A 19,286-nucleotide genomic window follows, 5' to 3' on the forward strand; every position below is an offset into this window, starting at 1 on the left:
AGGTTAAGCAGAGGAGTGTGACTCATGAAATGAAAGTATTTTGCCAGATTCATAATCGTAACATTTTATATATGCTAGTTCTGGAGCTTTATGTAGGACCCGATAAGAGAGTACCCCAATTCTGAGTGCAATTTTTATGTTCTATGAATTTACGTATAAAATAGTACTAGCAGCAGTAAGAAGCTGACAATATTCCTGGCTCAGAAATGCCTAAATCATCATGAGATTATACTACGATTACATCTCTATGAAAATAATTTTGAAAAATGTCTAGAGTCTTTTCACATTGAATTCCAAATAAAATTCACAGAAGCCCATGGTCTTGCATCTAAGATGAATAATTTTTCTGGTTTAGATTATTTCCCAGACTGTGAGGCAATATTGACAATGTTCTGGAAGCATATCCTTTGCGAATACCAGCTTCCCATATCTACTAGACTAATATTTCTTCAGTTCCCTCCTCTTGATATATACTGATCTTCAATAGGTTCTGTCCTTGTACTCCAAAAAAGACTCATACTCTGTACTCACAAGAAGTGAAGCCCCTTTTTAGGGGCATTAAACCCGGTAACAATGCCCAACTCATTCTTCAACAGCCATAAAGTTACTTGCATTCAGAGATCGCATAGTGGCCAAATAAAGCTTCGGTTAAAAAATATTAAAACTTATCTGCGCTTTAACAGGATTGATTTGTAAGGTTGGCACTCCACTACCTTTTCACTTGCTAAAAACACTCTGTAGGGTTTATTGTTTTAAACATCAGGAAGTGTGCAAATGAGAGAGACAAACAATTTAGATGCTTTGTTCTGGCTTGTACAACCTCTTCTTATGTGACTGAGCTTTGCTCTTTTGCATGCTGGGTTCTAAGCCATACACAGACTGAAGAAAAATAGTACTTTATCTAAAAGAGCTGTTAACTTCAATTCAAACAAAAGAAGTTAAAAAGAAGCAGAGAAAAAAACCCTACCCTCTTCTTCAAAACAAACAATATAAAGTATCTTACTCATGTACCCCTGGGGGATAAAATGATGGTATCTGATATATGCCTGCTGAATTGGAATTATATTTGTACTACACAATGCAGTACATCGCATGGATCCAAGAGCTAGTTCTTAATTGGCCACAGCACTGTTCGCTCTCTTCCCAAACAAGTGTGGGACACAAATGCATTATAATCATATCAGCAATGTGATATGCCAACATGCTCTGCTCAAAACTACTCAATTTAGGCGTAGTTCCATATAGATGCTCAATCCACCTCCTGAGCGAGTACATTCACAGCTAAATTAAGCTTCTTTGAACAGTGTGACATGTCTCATAGACATGGTCAAGAAAACTCCATGAAAGGTGTGTCTCAAAAAGGTCTGTTACATCGCTGGTAAGTTTGCTTGTTAATTTTTTCTACAAATTAATGCCTCCATGATCAATATTCTATCAGTATTTCCATGCATTTCTAGAAGATTATTTCTGGTAGTAAGCTCCCACCACTTTCTTAAAAAAAAATTTTTAAAAAATGTAATTAGCTCCAATTCATACAAATTTTTGTGTTCAGTGACACATCTGTGTGTTGTATAATTTGTCACAGAAGTATCAGAATAATCAACAAAGTCATTCTTCCCCTCAGAAAACTTTTTTTTTTTTAGACCTCAGGGAGAAGATGCATAAAGTCATTTATTATAAAGATAAAATACATACTTTAAGATTAATTAATAACACCTATTCATCTTTGTTTTAAGTTTGTGCACTAGTTTACAGTTTGACTGGGGGAGGTTGAGGAACACTGTCATTCTGCTACGGTGGTGCTAATGCTGTTCATCATCATTCACATAATTGCAATTGATAACTTGAAAAGAATTACATTATTTATATTCATTCTTGAGTACCTTACTGAGAGTCAGTGAAGAGAATGATTACTGAATTAGATTTGCTACACAAGATCAGATTATCGCTCCATCTAGAAAAATACTCTTTTCTGGAATCTAAAACTTGATGGATCAGATGCCTGTAAAGCAGGGAAACACCACTTAACTGGCTTTTATCCTACCCTACTCTAGACACACACCTGCAGAGCATGGGTTAGGATTCTACTCATTGTACACTCAGCTTGCATTCAATGGTGAGAGATACAAACACTGAAAGTATACATTCATACCCATTCTCTAAATTTACGTGCCTTCATGGAGCAGAAGGTCTTGCTCCTCTTACACAACTTAAATAGAAAGAAATACTAGGTCATAAGTGTTTGAATTACACAAGCGAGTGGTGTGACTGAACCCCAAGTCAGCTAGAGCTCCAAGGTGGATCAGTCCTGGTATCTTCCTGGAGGCAAAGACCTGAAAAGCCAAACTTAATTTTTCTTTAAAACTAGGTTTTATGAGAACTGAATCCAGGACAACAGTCTTTATTAAAAAGCAAAAGTACAACAAAATAAAAAACACTTTGTAAATAACTTCTGCCTGTTGTTTCTTTGCACAAGGAGTCATTATCTTTAGGTTCTTCCTCAGCCCAGCAACCCTTCGGTGACTTCCCACTCTGCAACAAACTCAGCACAGCCCCTGCTAGGATCCCCAGGCAAAGAGGGTTTTTTTTCTACCTGTCTTGTGTAGACAAATATGCTCCCTGCTCTTCTCATCAGTCCCTTCTGTATTGAAAGGTTTGGGGGTCTTTTTGATTTTTATTACTGTCCCCCTCTCACACCTCAGAGAGGTGTTGCTCTCTCTTTTGTTTGCCACATCTATGCTCTGGAAAACTCTCCCCGATTAGTATGTTCCTTCTCTGAAAGCCACTGAGCAATCAACCCTTCTTCCAAAGGATTCCAACCTAGTCAAGACCACAGCAGCTGGGCAAGGTAAACAGGTAGCCTTTGCTACTGCCTCAACTGCTGCCTTTTAAAGGAACACAACATAAGTAAGCAACGATCAGCAAAGAAATCAAAACACATTTTGTCATCACAAGAAGCAAGTCATTTTGCTCATGATGGAATCAAGACCCTGCTTGCTAAGATCTTGAAAAGGAGTCATAAAGAATCACTGCTTTAAGCAGGCTTGAGTATTTTTGCACGATTAAGCTTTCTACTCAGAAAACAAAGCCTTTCCTATGGAGTGCACATGAAATAAAATAAATTACTACAATTTTATATATTTGTACACATTTGTAGATAACATTTATTATTCTGTGTGTGTGTGCAGACAGATAATACTTGCAAATAGTTAATCCAAGATTACTATCTGAAATAACTTGCTGACATCCGAAATATGTTGCTCTGCACTTACAAAGGGAAATGTTTACAAAGGGAACAGTTGTTCCTCCCCCCCCCCCCCCCCAAAAAAGACAGCTCCATAAAGAACTACGAGAAAGGCAAACATATTCTGTTTCTCTTGCCTTTTATTATCTTTCAAGCACTATGCTCATCAGAGAAAGCTGCATGAACTTTCCAAGTAACAGAAGCCCACTCTTTATCCCAGGGAGCACATGGCAGAGAGATGAGTCTAGCTGATGTTTCAAGAGTACCTCTCAGCATTTAACAGCAAGAGCAACACTTTCCAACAGCGAGAAACTGAATCAGACTCCCCATTTATTCTTTCAGCAAGCTCACAGTAACAAGAGAGTGGTGGTGGTGTTTTTTTAACAGCATTTTGCTAAGCAAATTTCTAGTAAATAGACACTAAGATAAAGACATGCTAATCCAAAGAGCACTAAACCCAGCTATATTATTCCTTTATGTTTTTCACCCACAGTAGGAGTTACAGCTACAGTTGCTGTCCTTGTACTCTTCCACGCTCACTTCCTAAACAAAATTCATCTGCCTTCACTTCTAGTCAGGCACTGCTATCACCCTCACTTCGTACAATAGGCAGAGTGTTCTACGTATTGTGCAGCTGAATGCTCTCAAGATGATATCAATTTATGGAAAAACTTTTTCAAGGTCAGACCACTGTGAGACACCTTAAAATTCAGGAGGCCCAGCTTCCAGTCATGCCTTTGAAAATTTTCTCCTTGCTGTTTATTGCCTTTTGTAAATTGTTCTTTAGCTATCCAAATGGATTAAGAACGTTTGCTCTTCTGAGATGAAGCTATGTTTTTATCATACAATCACTACAATCTAGAAAGGACCACACCAATAATCCTTGAATTCCCAGTGTAATGATCTGGTTTCTCTACAAGCTCTTCAGAAGAGAAATGAACAAGCATAACATATGCTTGGAAGCGGGCTTCCAAAACCCCCCTTTGTCTCATCTTCCTTTTGGAACGATCAGTTAACCTGATCTTTTCAATACTCATTTAATGAAGCATTCTGTGAAATTAGAAAGACATTGATGTTCCACTTTTCAAATAATGGGTCACTTCTGATTAAACTTCGATTGAACATTCAACTTTCAATCTTAAAACAAATTGCCTCCTCTTCTTTTTAATTTGAACCCAATTTCCTGCTGCCCTTGGGTCTCGTGACAGTAATTAATTGATTTATGAATCGATTACATGGGTATCGAAAATGCAGGGAAAAAACCCTTAAAACCCCAAACCTAGCCTACTCTTGCTTATTTATGATGGACACTTGCAGTAAAATTCACTTCTGATTTACTAGACTTATTTTTCTAACTTATCTTATCCTTCCTCAACTAATTAAGTGAACAGAATGCTTCACCTTCTAAAGGTACTAAATTTGCCATCCCTTGTGTACCGTCTTACAGCATACCTTCAATTTATATGCCAACTTTTAACCAATGCATTTTAAATAATGAATAAAATCCCACAGCACTTCTGGTGATTTAATGTAAAATAGAGTAAATTCTAAGACATACTTTAGAGATCTATTTTGCTGTCATTTAAAAAAAAATAAATAAATCCAATTTTACCAGACACTGTCTTAGAACTGGAAATAGTTCTGTGGTACATACAACAAACAATTTTCTTTACTAGGCCAAGACAATGCTGCATTCACAATAGAGAGTCCTGTTTTCTTGACTATTACTTTAGAAACAGTTAAATTACCAGTTAGGAAACTCAAATTATGTAACTAATAATTCCTTAATATGCTCTCATTCCATACCTGAATAGATTATTCTTGCCTGTTGAATATTTCCCAGCATTTATAAGAAAACATCCCTCTGTCCTTAACCTGGTGAATAATACACAAACACCTCCAGAATGTTTTCTGGTTTTTTTTGTTGGTGGTGGTTTTTTTTTTTTTTTTGAAAAGTAACATGCAGTGGAGGTTTCTCCACTCCGCAATAATGCTCAATCTGGAAAAACACAGTCTTTAGACTACAGTTCTTTAATCAGGTTGACTTCACCTTTGTTAATATTTGTCAGTATTGTCCATATTTGCACCAGCTTTGCCCTTCAGCACTTCACAATATTTGTGCCACCAATTTTGTACTGCACAAAAGTAGAAGACTTTAGGAAGGTACAACAGACAGCAAGCAGCAAGAGCAAAAATCCTTCTGAAATTTGTACAGGTAGGCCAAACAGTATAAACATGCTAATCTAATACTGCTAAAGTCTGCAAAGCAAACACAAAAAAGAAGGATGAAAGCCAAGAGAAAGCTGTTTATTTTCTTCACATAGGCTGAATAATAATGTCTAGTAGAGGAGAATTTAGGGGTATAAAGCCTCTGCTGCATCAGGACTGAGAATATAATCTGTTATCTGTCCACATATATATATGCTGGGTCTGTTCTATGAGCTATTAAACTGCTTCACTCTTTCTGCCTTTTTGTAATACAACAGCGTGAAGAGTAGAATTGCAGCAGCCTGAGGGACACACACAAACATGCAGTGTTTGGTCACTAAAACACAAAGCAAGTAGTCAGTGCTTACCTTCAGAATCAACCTGGGAAACAAGTTTAGTTGGGAGGTTGAATTCACCTGCAGAACACACACGATAAAGCTATGCTAGTGCCCAAAACTATTACCCAGAAATCCAGAGGCTTACAATTGCATGAGGACTTGTCTGCATCTGTATTCAAAACCATTGCCAAAAATTTGTCATAGCATGAAGGAGAAAGCCCCATCAGAAGAGAAGATAAAAAGAGAGCAGTGAGCAGAACAAAAATACCTCTGAAATCTGCACTACAGGCTCTCACTAATTCCTTCTTCCATTTTACCCTAAGTCAAGCAATTGGCATATGGTGTCTTGGCAGCAAATACACAATTATATTCCTTTGTGAAACAGGTGTTTCACCTCAGCTAGGCTAAAAGACCATCTCCTCCATTTTCCTTTTTTCTCCTGGCAGGGTATAAGAGATTGAACCAGAGGTTTGACTGGAAGAAGGATGAAAAAAAGTGTAATGGTAAATGGTATCTCATAGACTAAAATATGGCTTATTATCAGACATCTGGAATACTTTTATTTTGGGAGGGTGCTGCAGACTGAAGCAGATTTTTAAATAAATTTACTGAAAAAGTGGATTATCTAGCATAGAACATACCAAAGCCAAAGTGTGGTTCTCCAATGTGTGGGTTAAACTGAATCAATGGAATAATACCAGGCATTAATGTATGGCATATAGGATTTCTCATTAACAAAGGCCCTTAAAGCTGCAAATATATTGCAGAAGAGAGTGCATGGCTCTCCGTCTCACTAGTAGGCTGACTTTTCCCTTTCCAGCAAATGCTCTTGATATCTAATTAAATATTCCCCCCAAAAATCCACAAAGGATTATAAAGCAATATAATAGTTGGTTTTCACTGGTTATTACTTAAATGAAACTAAAGACATAAAATGGGTATGCTTTTAAATTATTTTTAGAAAGCAAAGCTTTGCAGTTGCCACAGCCTAACGTGTGTCAAAAATCTCATTCTAAGTCAGAATGACGCTATTTTGTGAAAATGGGCATGTCAGAAGGAGTTTCTGACAAGAGGCTTTTCTTCGGTATTTTTACCATTTCAGCTTACTGAAGAAACTTTTAGAAAAGAAACAAAACCAAATCTATTTTCTGTTTTAATGTTCTGGTAAAGATGCACAGTGACCTTGTGATGTCACCAAATGCTGGACAAAATAAGCAAGGCCTGCCAAATCAGACCACAGAACACAGAAGAGGCAGAATTGGAATCACTGCTGCACAATTTATTTTATTATTCAACTCAATTGTAGCCAGAAAAACTGAAGCCAACAGTCATCAGACAGGAAAAGAATATAAGCACTTTTCTCTCATCTCTCTTAATTTAATGGTTTCTTCCTTGCATTAGTAAGTGAATTGAAATAATCACTGTAAAGCTATAAATTCACAGACTGCAGCACAAAGAAAGCAACTTTTAAGATATCAGGATACTTGCATAGCTTTATTCCTCTCGAGAGTTCTCCCTTGACGCTTTTTAAACTGAAGGCAGAATCAGCAGTTTAAGTAGGAGGAAGCAGCCCAAGCCATAAATCTGGAACCTCACAGAGGATCTTCCCAAAGCTTCAGAAGGTTAGAAATAGGAGGCTCAGTTCAGATTCACTACATGTAAGAGAGAACACCTATTCTTGGATGTGTGGTGTGAAGGATGCAAGAACACTTTGTGACATTTTATGATCAATATTATGCGGAAAACATGCAGTGCCAGTAAGATCATCCTAACAACGTCCTGCTATAAGCCATGAATCCCAGTGACAATGTCTTTCATAATCACAAATATTATAAAGCACAATGCTTTTATCTCCTGATCCGATGCTTCTTATTTCCAGTTTTCATTTTTAGTGCTTTAAAAAAACTATTTAGGTTATTATGCTGAATGAAGAAATCTGATTTTATCCACTGGACAGATATTGTGCAGGTGGGAGGCTCACCATTTTGCAGTAAGAATCAGAATTGGCTTTTGCTAAGAACAACAATAACATCTTCAAAGACAATATTTATTTATCAAAAGCCTTATTAAACAGTTCTTTAATGGCCACGATAAGATACATCAAACAATGCAAATTTTATTTGAGAGAACGTATCATTGACTCAAATCACAGCTGTTTGATAGTCCAGTGATCTTGATTTTTTTTTTCAAAGTATTAAAAGACAAAGCTGAGCGTCACACTACTAATATCTGCTGACACAAAACAAGTTCTGATACTTATTCCAGATACTCTGCCAGAAGATTTTTAGTTGGTCTGTTGAATTTAGCCACTCAGGACAACAATGGTGAAATGTTATCTTGAATGTAACATGCCATTTACTTCTCCAGCGAGGACAGATAATTCAGTGCCTTCTATCCTTCGATAATACATGTTTTCAGTAACTAGATGCTTCAGCAGACTATCAAACAGAAGCAATAATTGGTGTCTAAGCAAATTTCTCACGTGTTTTCCCATATCCCATTGACCTTGTTAACTTCCAGGCTGTCTTTCTTCTATTGACTTTCAACAGCCCTCAGTCAACTCCAAGAAAGCGAAGAGCCTATGAGAGAATCTGCAAGGACAGAGTTTACAGCAACAACGTGTATTCGTGCAGTGTGAATGATAAAGCAGCTGTGCATTTTTGTTACTGTACGGCAGGTTTACGAAAATAATTTTCCCCTCCTGGATGCACCATGGAATGTTTGGGACATCAAAGCACTAGGATTTGTGCGACCAGATTCTTTTGGAGCAAAGTAATGTATCCAACTGATGAGGACGTCATCAGTTTCACTAACATCAGTGGAATAACAAAGATGCTCTTCCATGAAATTAAGTAGCTAAATATTCATATTATTCAATAAAACAACTCAAGCAATCAATTGAACATCAAATGTATTTTGTCTTGTAAAACACTGAGTCATTAACCTTAACAAGTTCACATGCTCTCACTACCAAATTCAACTAAATTAGCATCCAAGCGAACAGATGGACTAATATATTAATGTATTACTGGTGAGTACTACACTGAGTAACCCCTGAATGTACTGAGAAATTAAAAAGCACTAATTTATGCTGAAGATGGACAGAAAAGAGAAAACATGTTGGTCAGAAGGAATATAGTATGACCAAACAAAAGCATAGCTATTATAAAGACAGTATAGCCCATGAGTGAGAAAGGCAAGACACAAAAGCAGCCATGGTTTGGACCTACCTTTACAAGTAGTCCCAAGACAATCTACTGGGGACTGTTTGAACTATATTTTGTTACACACTGGCAGTTCATTACTTGTCCACCAACAAAAATGAAACCTCTCTCTTCACCTTGACACATCTAACTCCCATTGCTACACCTTGTTGACCATGAAGTTCTGCTACAAAGTTCATAAAAATCTCCCGGCAGCAATTGCAACAGCACCAAACTCTCCAGAGACAGTTTAGAAAAAGGAAATCCTGGTTCCCAAGCAACCTGCCATTCTGAGGCTGATACACATTTGCTCCTTTGCAAAGAATTGCTGGTATTCTAAGCACACTAGTACTTTGATTCTTTCATATATGCATGAAACATCTCCTGTAACTCCCCATGGGCAGCTACCAGCTGTGTATTTCCTTAAAAAATTTAACATATACCAGGGAGAAAGGGGAGGAGGAGTAAAACGGGGAAGGAGGGGAGCCATGCAGAGCTGTATTTTTAGATGGAAAAGCTACCAAAGTGCAGATCATGACAACAACACACTGCTGTTACGCAAACTCCTTATTAGTCTAGATACAGAAGGGAAAATATGGCTCCTGTTTAGGCTAGGAATCTCCCTGGAATATCAGGGCCAAACAACTGGCACTAATGCTCTTCTAAGGACACTCATGCATATGCCACGGGCCTGGAAGTTCTGTTTTGAGCAGCTAAGGCTGAAGAAAGCACACCGTGTCTTCGTATATGGTCTGCCCTGATCTTTCAAAGAAAATGATGCCATGATGCTTCTAATTGAAGTTCTTGACAAATATACCTGGATCTGATAAATTAATTGGAACTGGGTGACACTTAATCCAGGAGGACATAAATAATAACAGAAGAAAAACAGCATAAAATTTACCAGAAGAGCCTGGTCAGCCGTAGATCATCCAAGTAGTCAGTCAGAAATCTCAAGACAGTAACTCTTTCCTGTCTGGAAAGCGACTGGAGGACATACCGGAAGTAAAGGAGAAAATGATCTGGATATGGAGTAACAGCAAGATTAATGATATGATACAAAATGTTGAGATAACTGCATTAGGAATACAGAGATCTGAAACTTCAGAACATAAAAATTGATTGACTTTAAGCACTGTAACTGTTTGACCAGTGAACTACATTAGTGATACAAAAATGGCTCTCAATAATAGATAACATAGATCAGGCAACTCACATTTGCTTTAGATGTACGCACACAGGTACAAGGCTGTGTTTGTGGAGTTAAATTTCTCACTTTACCCAGAATTTGCTAACAAAACTACACCACAGATTTTGCTGCCTTCCATAATGCCACCTTGATTTTATATATATATAAACATATGCATATAAAAAGAAAGTGTGCATTTATATATATATATATATATATATAAAATCTATATAAATAATCCTTGACAAGAACTTTGCTAAGAGAGAATGTAAGAGGCTATTGGTCAGAAATTTACAGTGACAGTTATCAGAGTTTGCTCACAATACATCCAGCTGCTTCACATTACAATACATGTTACATTCCTAGGTAAGCTGCAGCTCAGACATTGTAGGTAGAAGACAGAGGTTGTGTCTGTCACTGGGGATTATCTGTCCTTCTCAAGTTTGCAAATTGTTTACTGGTCGTTTTCAGCTTTGTTGACATATACAGTCCGTCCTGTATCAGCGACACAGAGACAGAGAACTGTTCTTTCAAAGAAACAGTAGTTTTCAATAAATTCTGGCAGCTAGAGAAATGGTAATAGCTCACTGATAGGCAGAAATTAACTTTATTTTCAATGCTTGTTTTGTGAAATCTAAGAAACAGCGTGCTGGAGGTTATAATGGTAATGGATGTAGCTATTCATGTGGTAACAGAGCCAGTGGCCATCAACTACACTAATGAATTACATACGCTGCGATGAGTGATAAGGCAGTTGCATATTTGAAAATAAAAAATCCTCCAAATACTTCCTACAAGTTCCCCTTAAATTGAACTTCTCACAGAGGCTAACTACTTAGACACTTTCACTGAACTAAAATTAAATAATATAAACATCATGTCAAGGTCATAACTGGAACCAACTCAATACGTCAGTGAATCAATAATGACAGGAAACAGAATCTCCCAGTCAGCAGTGGGACAAAGGCATTTGTGGTAAGGTCCCAATCTGGCTAACTGGATACAGTCCTGATCCTTTACACACGGCCAACACCCAGAACTTCCCCATGCCACCCTGATTTCTATGAATTTGTACGTTCACGTCAAAACTTTACGTTGACACAAAAAAACCCCCAAAATGAAATAGCAGCTGAAGGTCCCTATAACACAGGATTAAAATGCTCCTAATCACTGACACCAGAACCCCACAGCTTACAGACATTCAGTACTGTTCTCACACAGACAGAAATTGGTATAAACACCAGTTTCCCATTAACTTTTAAAAAGAGACAAGCCAGATGCACTGAAGAGCACTCCATACTGCCTAAGCCTTCCCTCTACACTAACACAAGCCTGTGAAAGAGATAAAAGCAGCATGCAACACCGGAGTTATTTTTTGGTAAACTAGACCCTAAGTTCTCTCCATCAAGGACAGCTCCTCTGTTTCTTTTCTCATAACAAAGAAAACTGGAAAGCTTTTGATTTCTTTTGAAAGAAGTGCATGATGTGTCAGCCTAAGCATGTAAATACTGAAATCAAGAAACTGCCGTAAGTTTGCCCAAAGAGTGATAAAAAAGGAAGAAAAGAGGGCAAGACAGGGGGGAAGGGAGGAAGCGGAGGCAGACGGTAAAAACGACTGAGAAGCCACATTCATTGAAGAGTTAAGATTTAGTGGCCTCTGTTTTACACCAGTGTGGGCGAAAATCACTTTTAAGGGCTCTAATGAAAGTTGAAAGTTACCTTCAAAAAGTTATGCATATTTCAACCGAAATAAAAATCATTATGCATTCTCTCTAAAGAGGATACAATCTCAAACTGTCAAAATTCTAAACTCTTCTACATATATTACATACAAATGCCTTCTATAAAGAAACCTCTTTTCATTTTTCTTCTAAATTAGCTTAGTGGTCCATGGTATTACACTATCTTGGTCTAGCCTGTGAATAATGTGACAGGTAATTTTTATACTTCTTGCCTGTACTTAAGTTTGAGTGAAGATACGGAAAACAACTTTTATAGTCTCGGTGTAAAAGTAAATGTTCTGTAAGCCCTGCATACCCAATCTTGGACAGCTACCATAAAATATTTCATACTAAATATGTGTCCATCAATAAATAACAAAAAAAGAGGGTAATGTTTTGGTTTTTTTAAATAATGTGCAGTAACTTGTTTTTTCTCAAAACAAAATGATAATGCTAACATTGATGTAACCTACCACATTATCACAGAAGGGATTTAAGATTCTGTGTTATCAGATAGGCATCATTATGTAATAGGATGTGCTGAGAAGGATGAATAATATGCAGATAACATAGGAAATCATCTAGCTATAATTTGAAAAATTGGATTCCTCATGAAACTGCCGACTGCAATGACACAGAAATGGATAGTAAGAGTCTATTTCCATCTTGAAAAAAAGCTCAAAATACTCCTGTACCAGCTTAAGTTTGCAAGTGATCGGAACGGCTTCAAAATGCTGAACAGTTTAATGTTGTTTGATTTACAATACTGAGGGAACAATCAAATCTCTAACTGAAACCATGGCAAATCCAGATTATATTTTCTCTTGTACCCAAACATTAGGCAGCCACAGCAAGGCTATTTTTCTCAGTCTCTGTGATTTACTTATGTTCCAGTATTTCAGCAACTGTGCTATAAACTGTGCTAAGAAAGACATAATCAAAATGAATTAACTTGCAACTACGGGGTTGGTTCTTTTCTCTTTAGTGAAGAAGTCCACTACTACACTTCCAAATATAGATCTTTTATAGATCTCTCTGTCCCCTTTCATGAAGGAAAAAAGGCAAGTGTGACCATCAGATTAAAATGTTGAATCCAGCAGAGCAAACTACATTTTTAAGGTGCTCCACCAAGAAGAGGGAAAATGATATGGGATGATGCTCATATAAAAAGAAAAAGAAGGCAAAGCTTAAAGAAATAAGGGAGAGAAATAAGAGAAACAGAAGAATGTTAAAAGAGAAGGTATGGATAAACATCTGAAGTTCTAAGTCTCTCTCACAGGTAAAACTATGGCTAGAGACAGGAAACAACACAAAATTTTCCAGACCGCGCTGTTGGTCCTGGTTTTATATTTTTATATAATAAATGCAGTGTAAAAATGAAAGGAAGGATTTATGCCAAACAACTTTCTGGAGAAGGCTGGAGACACCCTTGACGCCCTACTGCAAAAGCTGTGTTATATTTTAAGACATACATGTGGTACATTTTAAGACTTAAAATTAACATTAATCTGTTTTAAGTAAATCAGCAGGGAGTTCTTTGAAAGCGAGCTTACTCAGCAGTGACAACACTATGGAAGACTCACGTGTTCTCTCTCCATATACCCCAAGTACTGACACACATATTCTTGGCATAGAAGAGTCTGTCTTCTCCTTTCCATGTTTGATGAGGCCACTAAAGAAGCAGAATTAGAAAATAGCCCTTAAGTTTGCCTCAGAGTTTCAGTGATTCTGTGGAATCTGCCTCTCCTCCTCCACAAATAAATACCCTATTTGAGCACGTCAGCCTTAAACAACTGGTACCATAAGCACATGGAAGCAGCCCTTTTCAAAATATATCCCGGCACATTTAGCCCTTCTCAGTATATACTGCCTGAAATCACTATCTCTATAACCAACAGCTGTGTAAACAGCTTACATTTCAAATTCCATCTTTTCCATAACAGGTGATGCTTCCATTGCAGCTAAAAAGTAATGGGGCAAAAAAACTCTCAGATCCCCAAGAGATTCATTTTACTCTGCCTCTGTAGCAGAGGTATTCTATACTGCTGAATAAAGCTACAACTCCAGTATTAGCTCACTGTGACGATTTTTATATTCCAAAGAACTTTTTGAAAAGTTCATAGATAAAATTCCAAAACTGTACTAAAAGTTGAAACTTTCACACATTTTAATAAAATGATTACCACTTGAATACCTTGCTCTTTTAGAATCCTTCTCATGTTTATGCTTCAAGCCTTGCATCAAGAGGCTTGTTCCATTACCCATATGTGCAAGAAAGATAGTAAGGAAAGACAAAAGCTAACCTGGGAAAAGAACCTAAACTTTTCAAGTGCAGTGGTTTGACCAGAAATACAAACTGTTTCTCAGAAACATGGCTTTGATTATGAAAGGTGCTTTACAGATTTGGATTAAATGTGCCTCATAGTACCCCTGCTAAACCCTGTTCTAGAGCAACAGAGAAATGTAAGGGGTTTTTTTTAATAAGTTATAAAGTAAGTTTGTTTTGGTTCTCTGAACATGAAATAATTTCCAGTTGAATTTCAGAGGTATTAAACACTCACAAATTCAATTGTCATTACTTAGAATTGTGGCAACTCAGCATATTTAATGGCTGAAACACCTCAGCATGGTCAGCTAGAACACGTGCCAAAGAAAATTTTGAAGGATTTTAGCTTCAAGTGACTTTGATTATAAAGAAACAAACCTAGGAATCTGAGCAACAAGTTCTCTGCCTTCATACAGGCTTTCCACCCACTGCCTCAAAACCACATCGATTGTATCCACTTTCTGAAATAAATCATTCTATCGTCGCAAAACAACTTCCCAAATTGTGTTAAACAGGATAACGCAGAGTATTCTGGATTCATGCATCTTTTCCATTCATGTCTCCAGTTATAGGAAATTTCATGTTAGTTAACAAGTAGAGCATTCACTGTGACTAAAACCACTTTCTGTTAACACAGCCACAGATTTGAATAATGAACCTTTTATTGCTGTAAAGGTTAAATTTCAGTAATTTTTAAACACTTTTTTGAATTTTGTAGAGGTCATTCACAAGAGTAGAGTTGAGTCTACAGTGAACGTTACTTCATATGGAAGAACACAGTCATCACAACTGAAATGAACCATTTAATACTAGAATGTCCATTAACGTGCAAATTTAAAAAGACGCCAAAAAGCAACAGAGAAGGATAAAAAAAAATTAGTAAGGGAAGAGAAACAGGGTAAGCTATTAAGTTATAAAGCAGTATTTTCTATTACACAGACACACAATCGATGTATATCCATTCAGAAAGAAGAACAATGAAGAATTCAAACAGAAACTGAATGCATGCTCTGCAGATCATACACCACCATATCCAGTGTTCTCAGAGTTATTCCTAATTTACAATCAAGTAACCAAGAGCTGAGTTTCAGTCATGTTGTTTACAAACAAAAACACCACAGGTGAAGAATTTACGTCTAAGACACTAAGCAGAATCATGATGAACAGTGATGTATCCAAAACCATATTTTTGTCTGTTATATGTATGTATTTTCTATCATTATGGAGGATATATATGTATTATACTTGGTATACCATTTATTTGTTTGAAAATACATTGTCATATAAACATGACTAATATTTTCAAGGGCACAGAAACGGTCCACACATGAAAAAAAAACCCACAGAATTTTCTCACTTGCTCCAATTTATTATTCCTGATGTACCAATAATCATACGATCGAATAATTCCATTGATATCTAGCTCTTATTGCAGTACAGAGAGTAACAAAGACAAGTCTGTGATCTAAGACCTCTTTTACTTTACGCTCCTCTTTCTTGTTGATGTAAAGCTAAGTGAAGATGTTTCTAATACTATTCTCCACTGAGGTGAGGACTAATAGACTTATAATAATGGGCTTTCAGCAGTACAGAAACTCAGATTTGAAATCAACATTAGTTCTCTGTCTGGAGGCTCTATACAGTCACTTGGATGTAAATTAATCATATAACTTGAATAGCATGACTCCTCCTCAAAGTAGGAGAATCTGCAGCATTAGGAAAAGTTGATCAGCCTTTCTCCTAATACATTACAAATCAGAACATGACCCTTACGTGGAGGTAAAGCCAGTGCACCAGACGTTAGGAGGAGAAGAAGGCTTTCTTCAGCAACTGCAAGAGAATCCTTGGAAATTGGGTTAATATTATGTTTTTTTCCACTTGAGAAATTCTTCCAAGTTTACTTCTCACTTGCAGACTAAAATGCTGCATATTTTCTGTTAGTAAATAAATGAGCTGCATTTCACTCAGTGCATTTTTATACTAGTGGCTGAATACTTAGAATGCACTTTACGAGCTCACAGATCTGACCACAGGCATTTGCCATGCAGATTTAACCTCCCTGAGGCTGTGGTTCGCTGTATTAGGTAATTTCAAGCAAGACAGTTTTACTTACTCTTCTGGTCTGAATGTTTCCTCTTACAACTTTTATTTCCTCTTATTTACTCCTCAGGTTCCTGCCAATGAAAAGCTTTTACAACCTTCTCTCTGAGGACTGGCATTATACTTACTGTGTAAGAAATGCATTTCTAAAGCTGACCTGTAACTGTTGCTCTGTAGGCAGACTACAAGGCACAGGTCTTGGGCTTTTTTACTCTAAAACAGGTTTTTTTTGAGCCTGGAATAGCATCAGTTTTATGTGACACTGCATGCTGTCTGACAGGTGGATAAAATAAACAACTAATGTATATTCCAAAAGAAGAGAATTTCCTGAGTAGGTCACAGCAGTGAAAGAGACAGCAGAGGAAACCAACCTGGTAAAATGATAGTCTACAAAAGCACATCAAAACATCCCATTTCAGAAACCTGTTTTCCCAAATCCAATTCCTGTTTTGCAATGGAGCTGACAAAGCTGAGGCATAGTTTAAAAAGCTGAATGGCTTGGAAACAAACAAGCAAAAATCCCTCCCTGCAACTCAACAGATTATTTTCAGTCACTAACCTGCATAAGATAAATTCCTACAATGTTTATTAATAAGGTTGTAAACACAGAATAATTTCTGTCTGCCTTATAATAGTACTATCCCTGTTTGATACAATAAACAGAATCCCCAATAAACAATTGCAATAAACAGTAAACAATAAACAGATTGTTTGTCTGGTAGAATATAGAAACTAGGAGAGACAATAAGCCTATTTTTTGAAGGACTGTTAATCAGTACAACAAATAACAAAAATATAGCAAAGAATCCAAATTTAATCATTCTCTGTAACTTCACTTTTAGGAAAAAAATCCATCCTCTTGCTACAGAAATTTACACATTTTGCTAAGCAGATTTATTTCTCACATGAAATAGATCTCACGGGGTCAAGATCTCCTATGGTCTGAGAGGTACAGTACATCAAGACTGTAGATTACACTCATCACAAGTTTATTTCTAGGAAATGATTTTGCAAGAAGGACAAGAGCTGAGTTTTCAACAGAGAATCAGATTTGCTGTGTCATATTTAAGGAAATATGAAAATATTTTCTTTTATGATTTTAATTACATTGCCAAGTCATTTCCAGCATTGTGCTGAGACAAAAATGCACATCTGCAACATTAACTGAACACGAAGAATAACTTCGGTAGGATTGAAATAGACAATAGCCAAGGGAACCTTCAGTGTTCATATTGTAAATGTTGCCGGGAAATACTTATTATTTTGATATACTGAAGTTTGCAGATTCTTTCTCATGCTCTATAGATCCTGTATACACAGATCTGGAATGAAAACTATACGGAATAGCTGCTAAGTGACAACTGAAATTTGCACTGGACCACAAGCCTGTCATAAACATTGCACTCGTAGATCTTCTGCCTTCACATTTTCCTTACAGCCTTTGCCTTGTGTTTAATCCGAAATAGAATATTTTGCCTAATAGGTGTAGCGACGTTTAGAAAGAGAAGTCTTCTTATTTATATAAATTCGTGACTTAATCTATTTTAATTTACACAGCAACATCACAACAATGCTCCAATATTTGGCATATTTCTGTTTTGTTTTGCATTTGTGAATTAGAAGGATATTAGCATGCAGTGCCAGGAAGCATTCCGGTTCAACTCAGCTTCGGCTTTGTTCTTGAACTTGGAAAGATGTGCACATACGTAGATAAGCACAGTGCAAGAAGATAAATGAGGGGAATATGAAGTCAATGCATTGTTACATTTACAAGAAAACACACACCTTTTCTCATGACCACTGTATCTTGGAATAACTAGTGCCAGGCTTCCTGATCCTCAGCTGACCAACTGAGGGTAAGTTTGAGCTGTCCAGGTGCAAATATAACCTACAGTAGTGAAGGCTGAGGAAGGACAAACTTTCCTGACAGTTTATCTGTGTCCAATTCCAACCTGGTCTCCAAAAAGGATAACAAGCCTCTTCCTTCCACTTACCTTGCAGAGGACAACGGACTGCAAAAGAACATGGTGTTTTCAAGACTCCAATCAAGCATATAGATCTTTACAACCAACATATATACTAGAGTCATATTTTGCCCACTGTATGAAAATAGATATAAAATTCATTTTGAAGGCTGTCTCATCCTACTGTGCAGGAAAAAAAATACACATCAAAACTCATTTCCTCTATGTTGAAAGCAGTCTGAAAAGTTGGGTTAGATAATATGTAACCTATAATACTATCAGCAATATTAACATTTTTAACATAATGTCCTCCAATTTTTTTTTTCTTTTCATTTGTTCTAAACATTTATCTGTTTGTTTGAATGCCATACCTCTATAAAATCAGTCACTTTTAAGCTCTGTGGTAATCCTCTGAACATCTGAAAAAATGCACTTACAGGAGATAACTTTCCACTACAACACGCTTGTCACGTAAGGATATAACCCGAGAAAATCTAATTCTATCTTTCTGCTATTTTCAGTTTGTCCATTTTTATTTGTAACTACCTCTGATGTTTTGATGTCCTCATAAGAAAACTGCGTGGCAGGTACTCCAAGATGGTTGATGAAATAATCTGAATCTCCTTGTATCTGCACAGAACTCACATTAGATCCTGGACATTTAGTCTTTTCCACACAGTTGAAGCTCTGGCTCTGAAAAACAAAAACAAATCAAAATTCTACTTACTTATTTACAACCAGACTCTTAACAAGTCATATCAATATCTCATTTACACAGCATTCTTTGGGTTGAAGCATTTTAAAAACAGGCTGGAACTTACACTGGTATTAGCTGATTCATACTTAGTAGTGAGTGAGTCTACAAACCTTTCACCCCCAATTGATACATACTGCAGTCTTTGGGATCGGACATAGAAGAGTGTGCTGCAACATGGCTGAGTCTTTCAAAGGACAATGAAAGTCATAGATAATTGAAATGGTAGGAGGGTGTTG

At 36.9% G+C, this 19,286-nt stretch overlaps 1 protein-coding gene across 7 annotated transcripts in view; it reads right to left on the bottom strand.

Moving 5' to 3' along the window:
* NAALADL2 (N-acetylated alpha-linked acidic dipeptidase like 2) overlaps window positions 1–19,286 on the bottom strand; it is a 517,712-nt gene that overhangs the window by 81,429 nt on the left and 416,997 nt on the right. For all 7 annotated transcript variants that reach the window (XR_012043446.1, XR_012043445.1, XM_072868000.1 and 4 more), the window contains one exon: window positions 18,840–18,986. Coding sequence is in view for 5 of the 7 variants with exons in the window: in XM_072868000.1 (XP_072724101.1) it covers window positions 18,840–18,986 (147 nt within the window). In the remaining 2 variants the exon portion in view is untranslated. The remainder of the gene's footprint in view (window positions 1–18,839; window positions 18,987–19,286) is intronic.

Source organism: Ciconia boyciana, chromosome 7 (genome assembly GCF_034638445.1).
Source record: "Ciconia boyciana chromosome 7, ASM3463844v1, whole genome shotgun sequence".
Lineage (NCBI taxonomy): Eukaryota > Metazoa > Chordata > Aves > Ciconiiformes > Ciconiidae > Ciconia > Ciconia boyciana.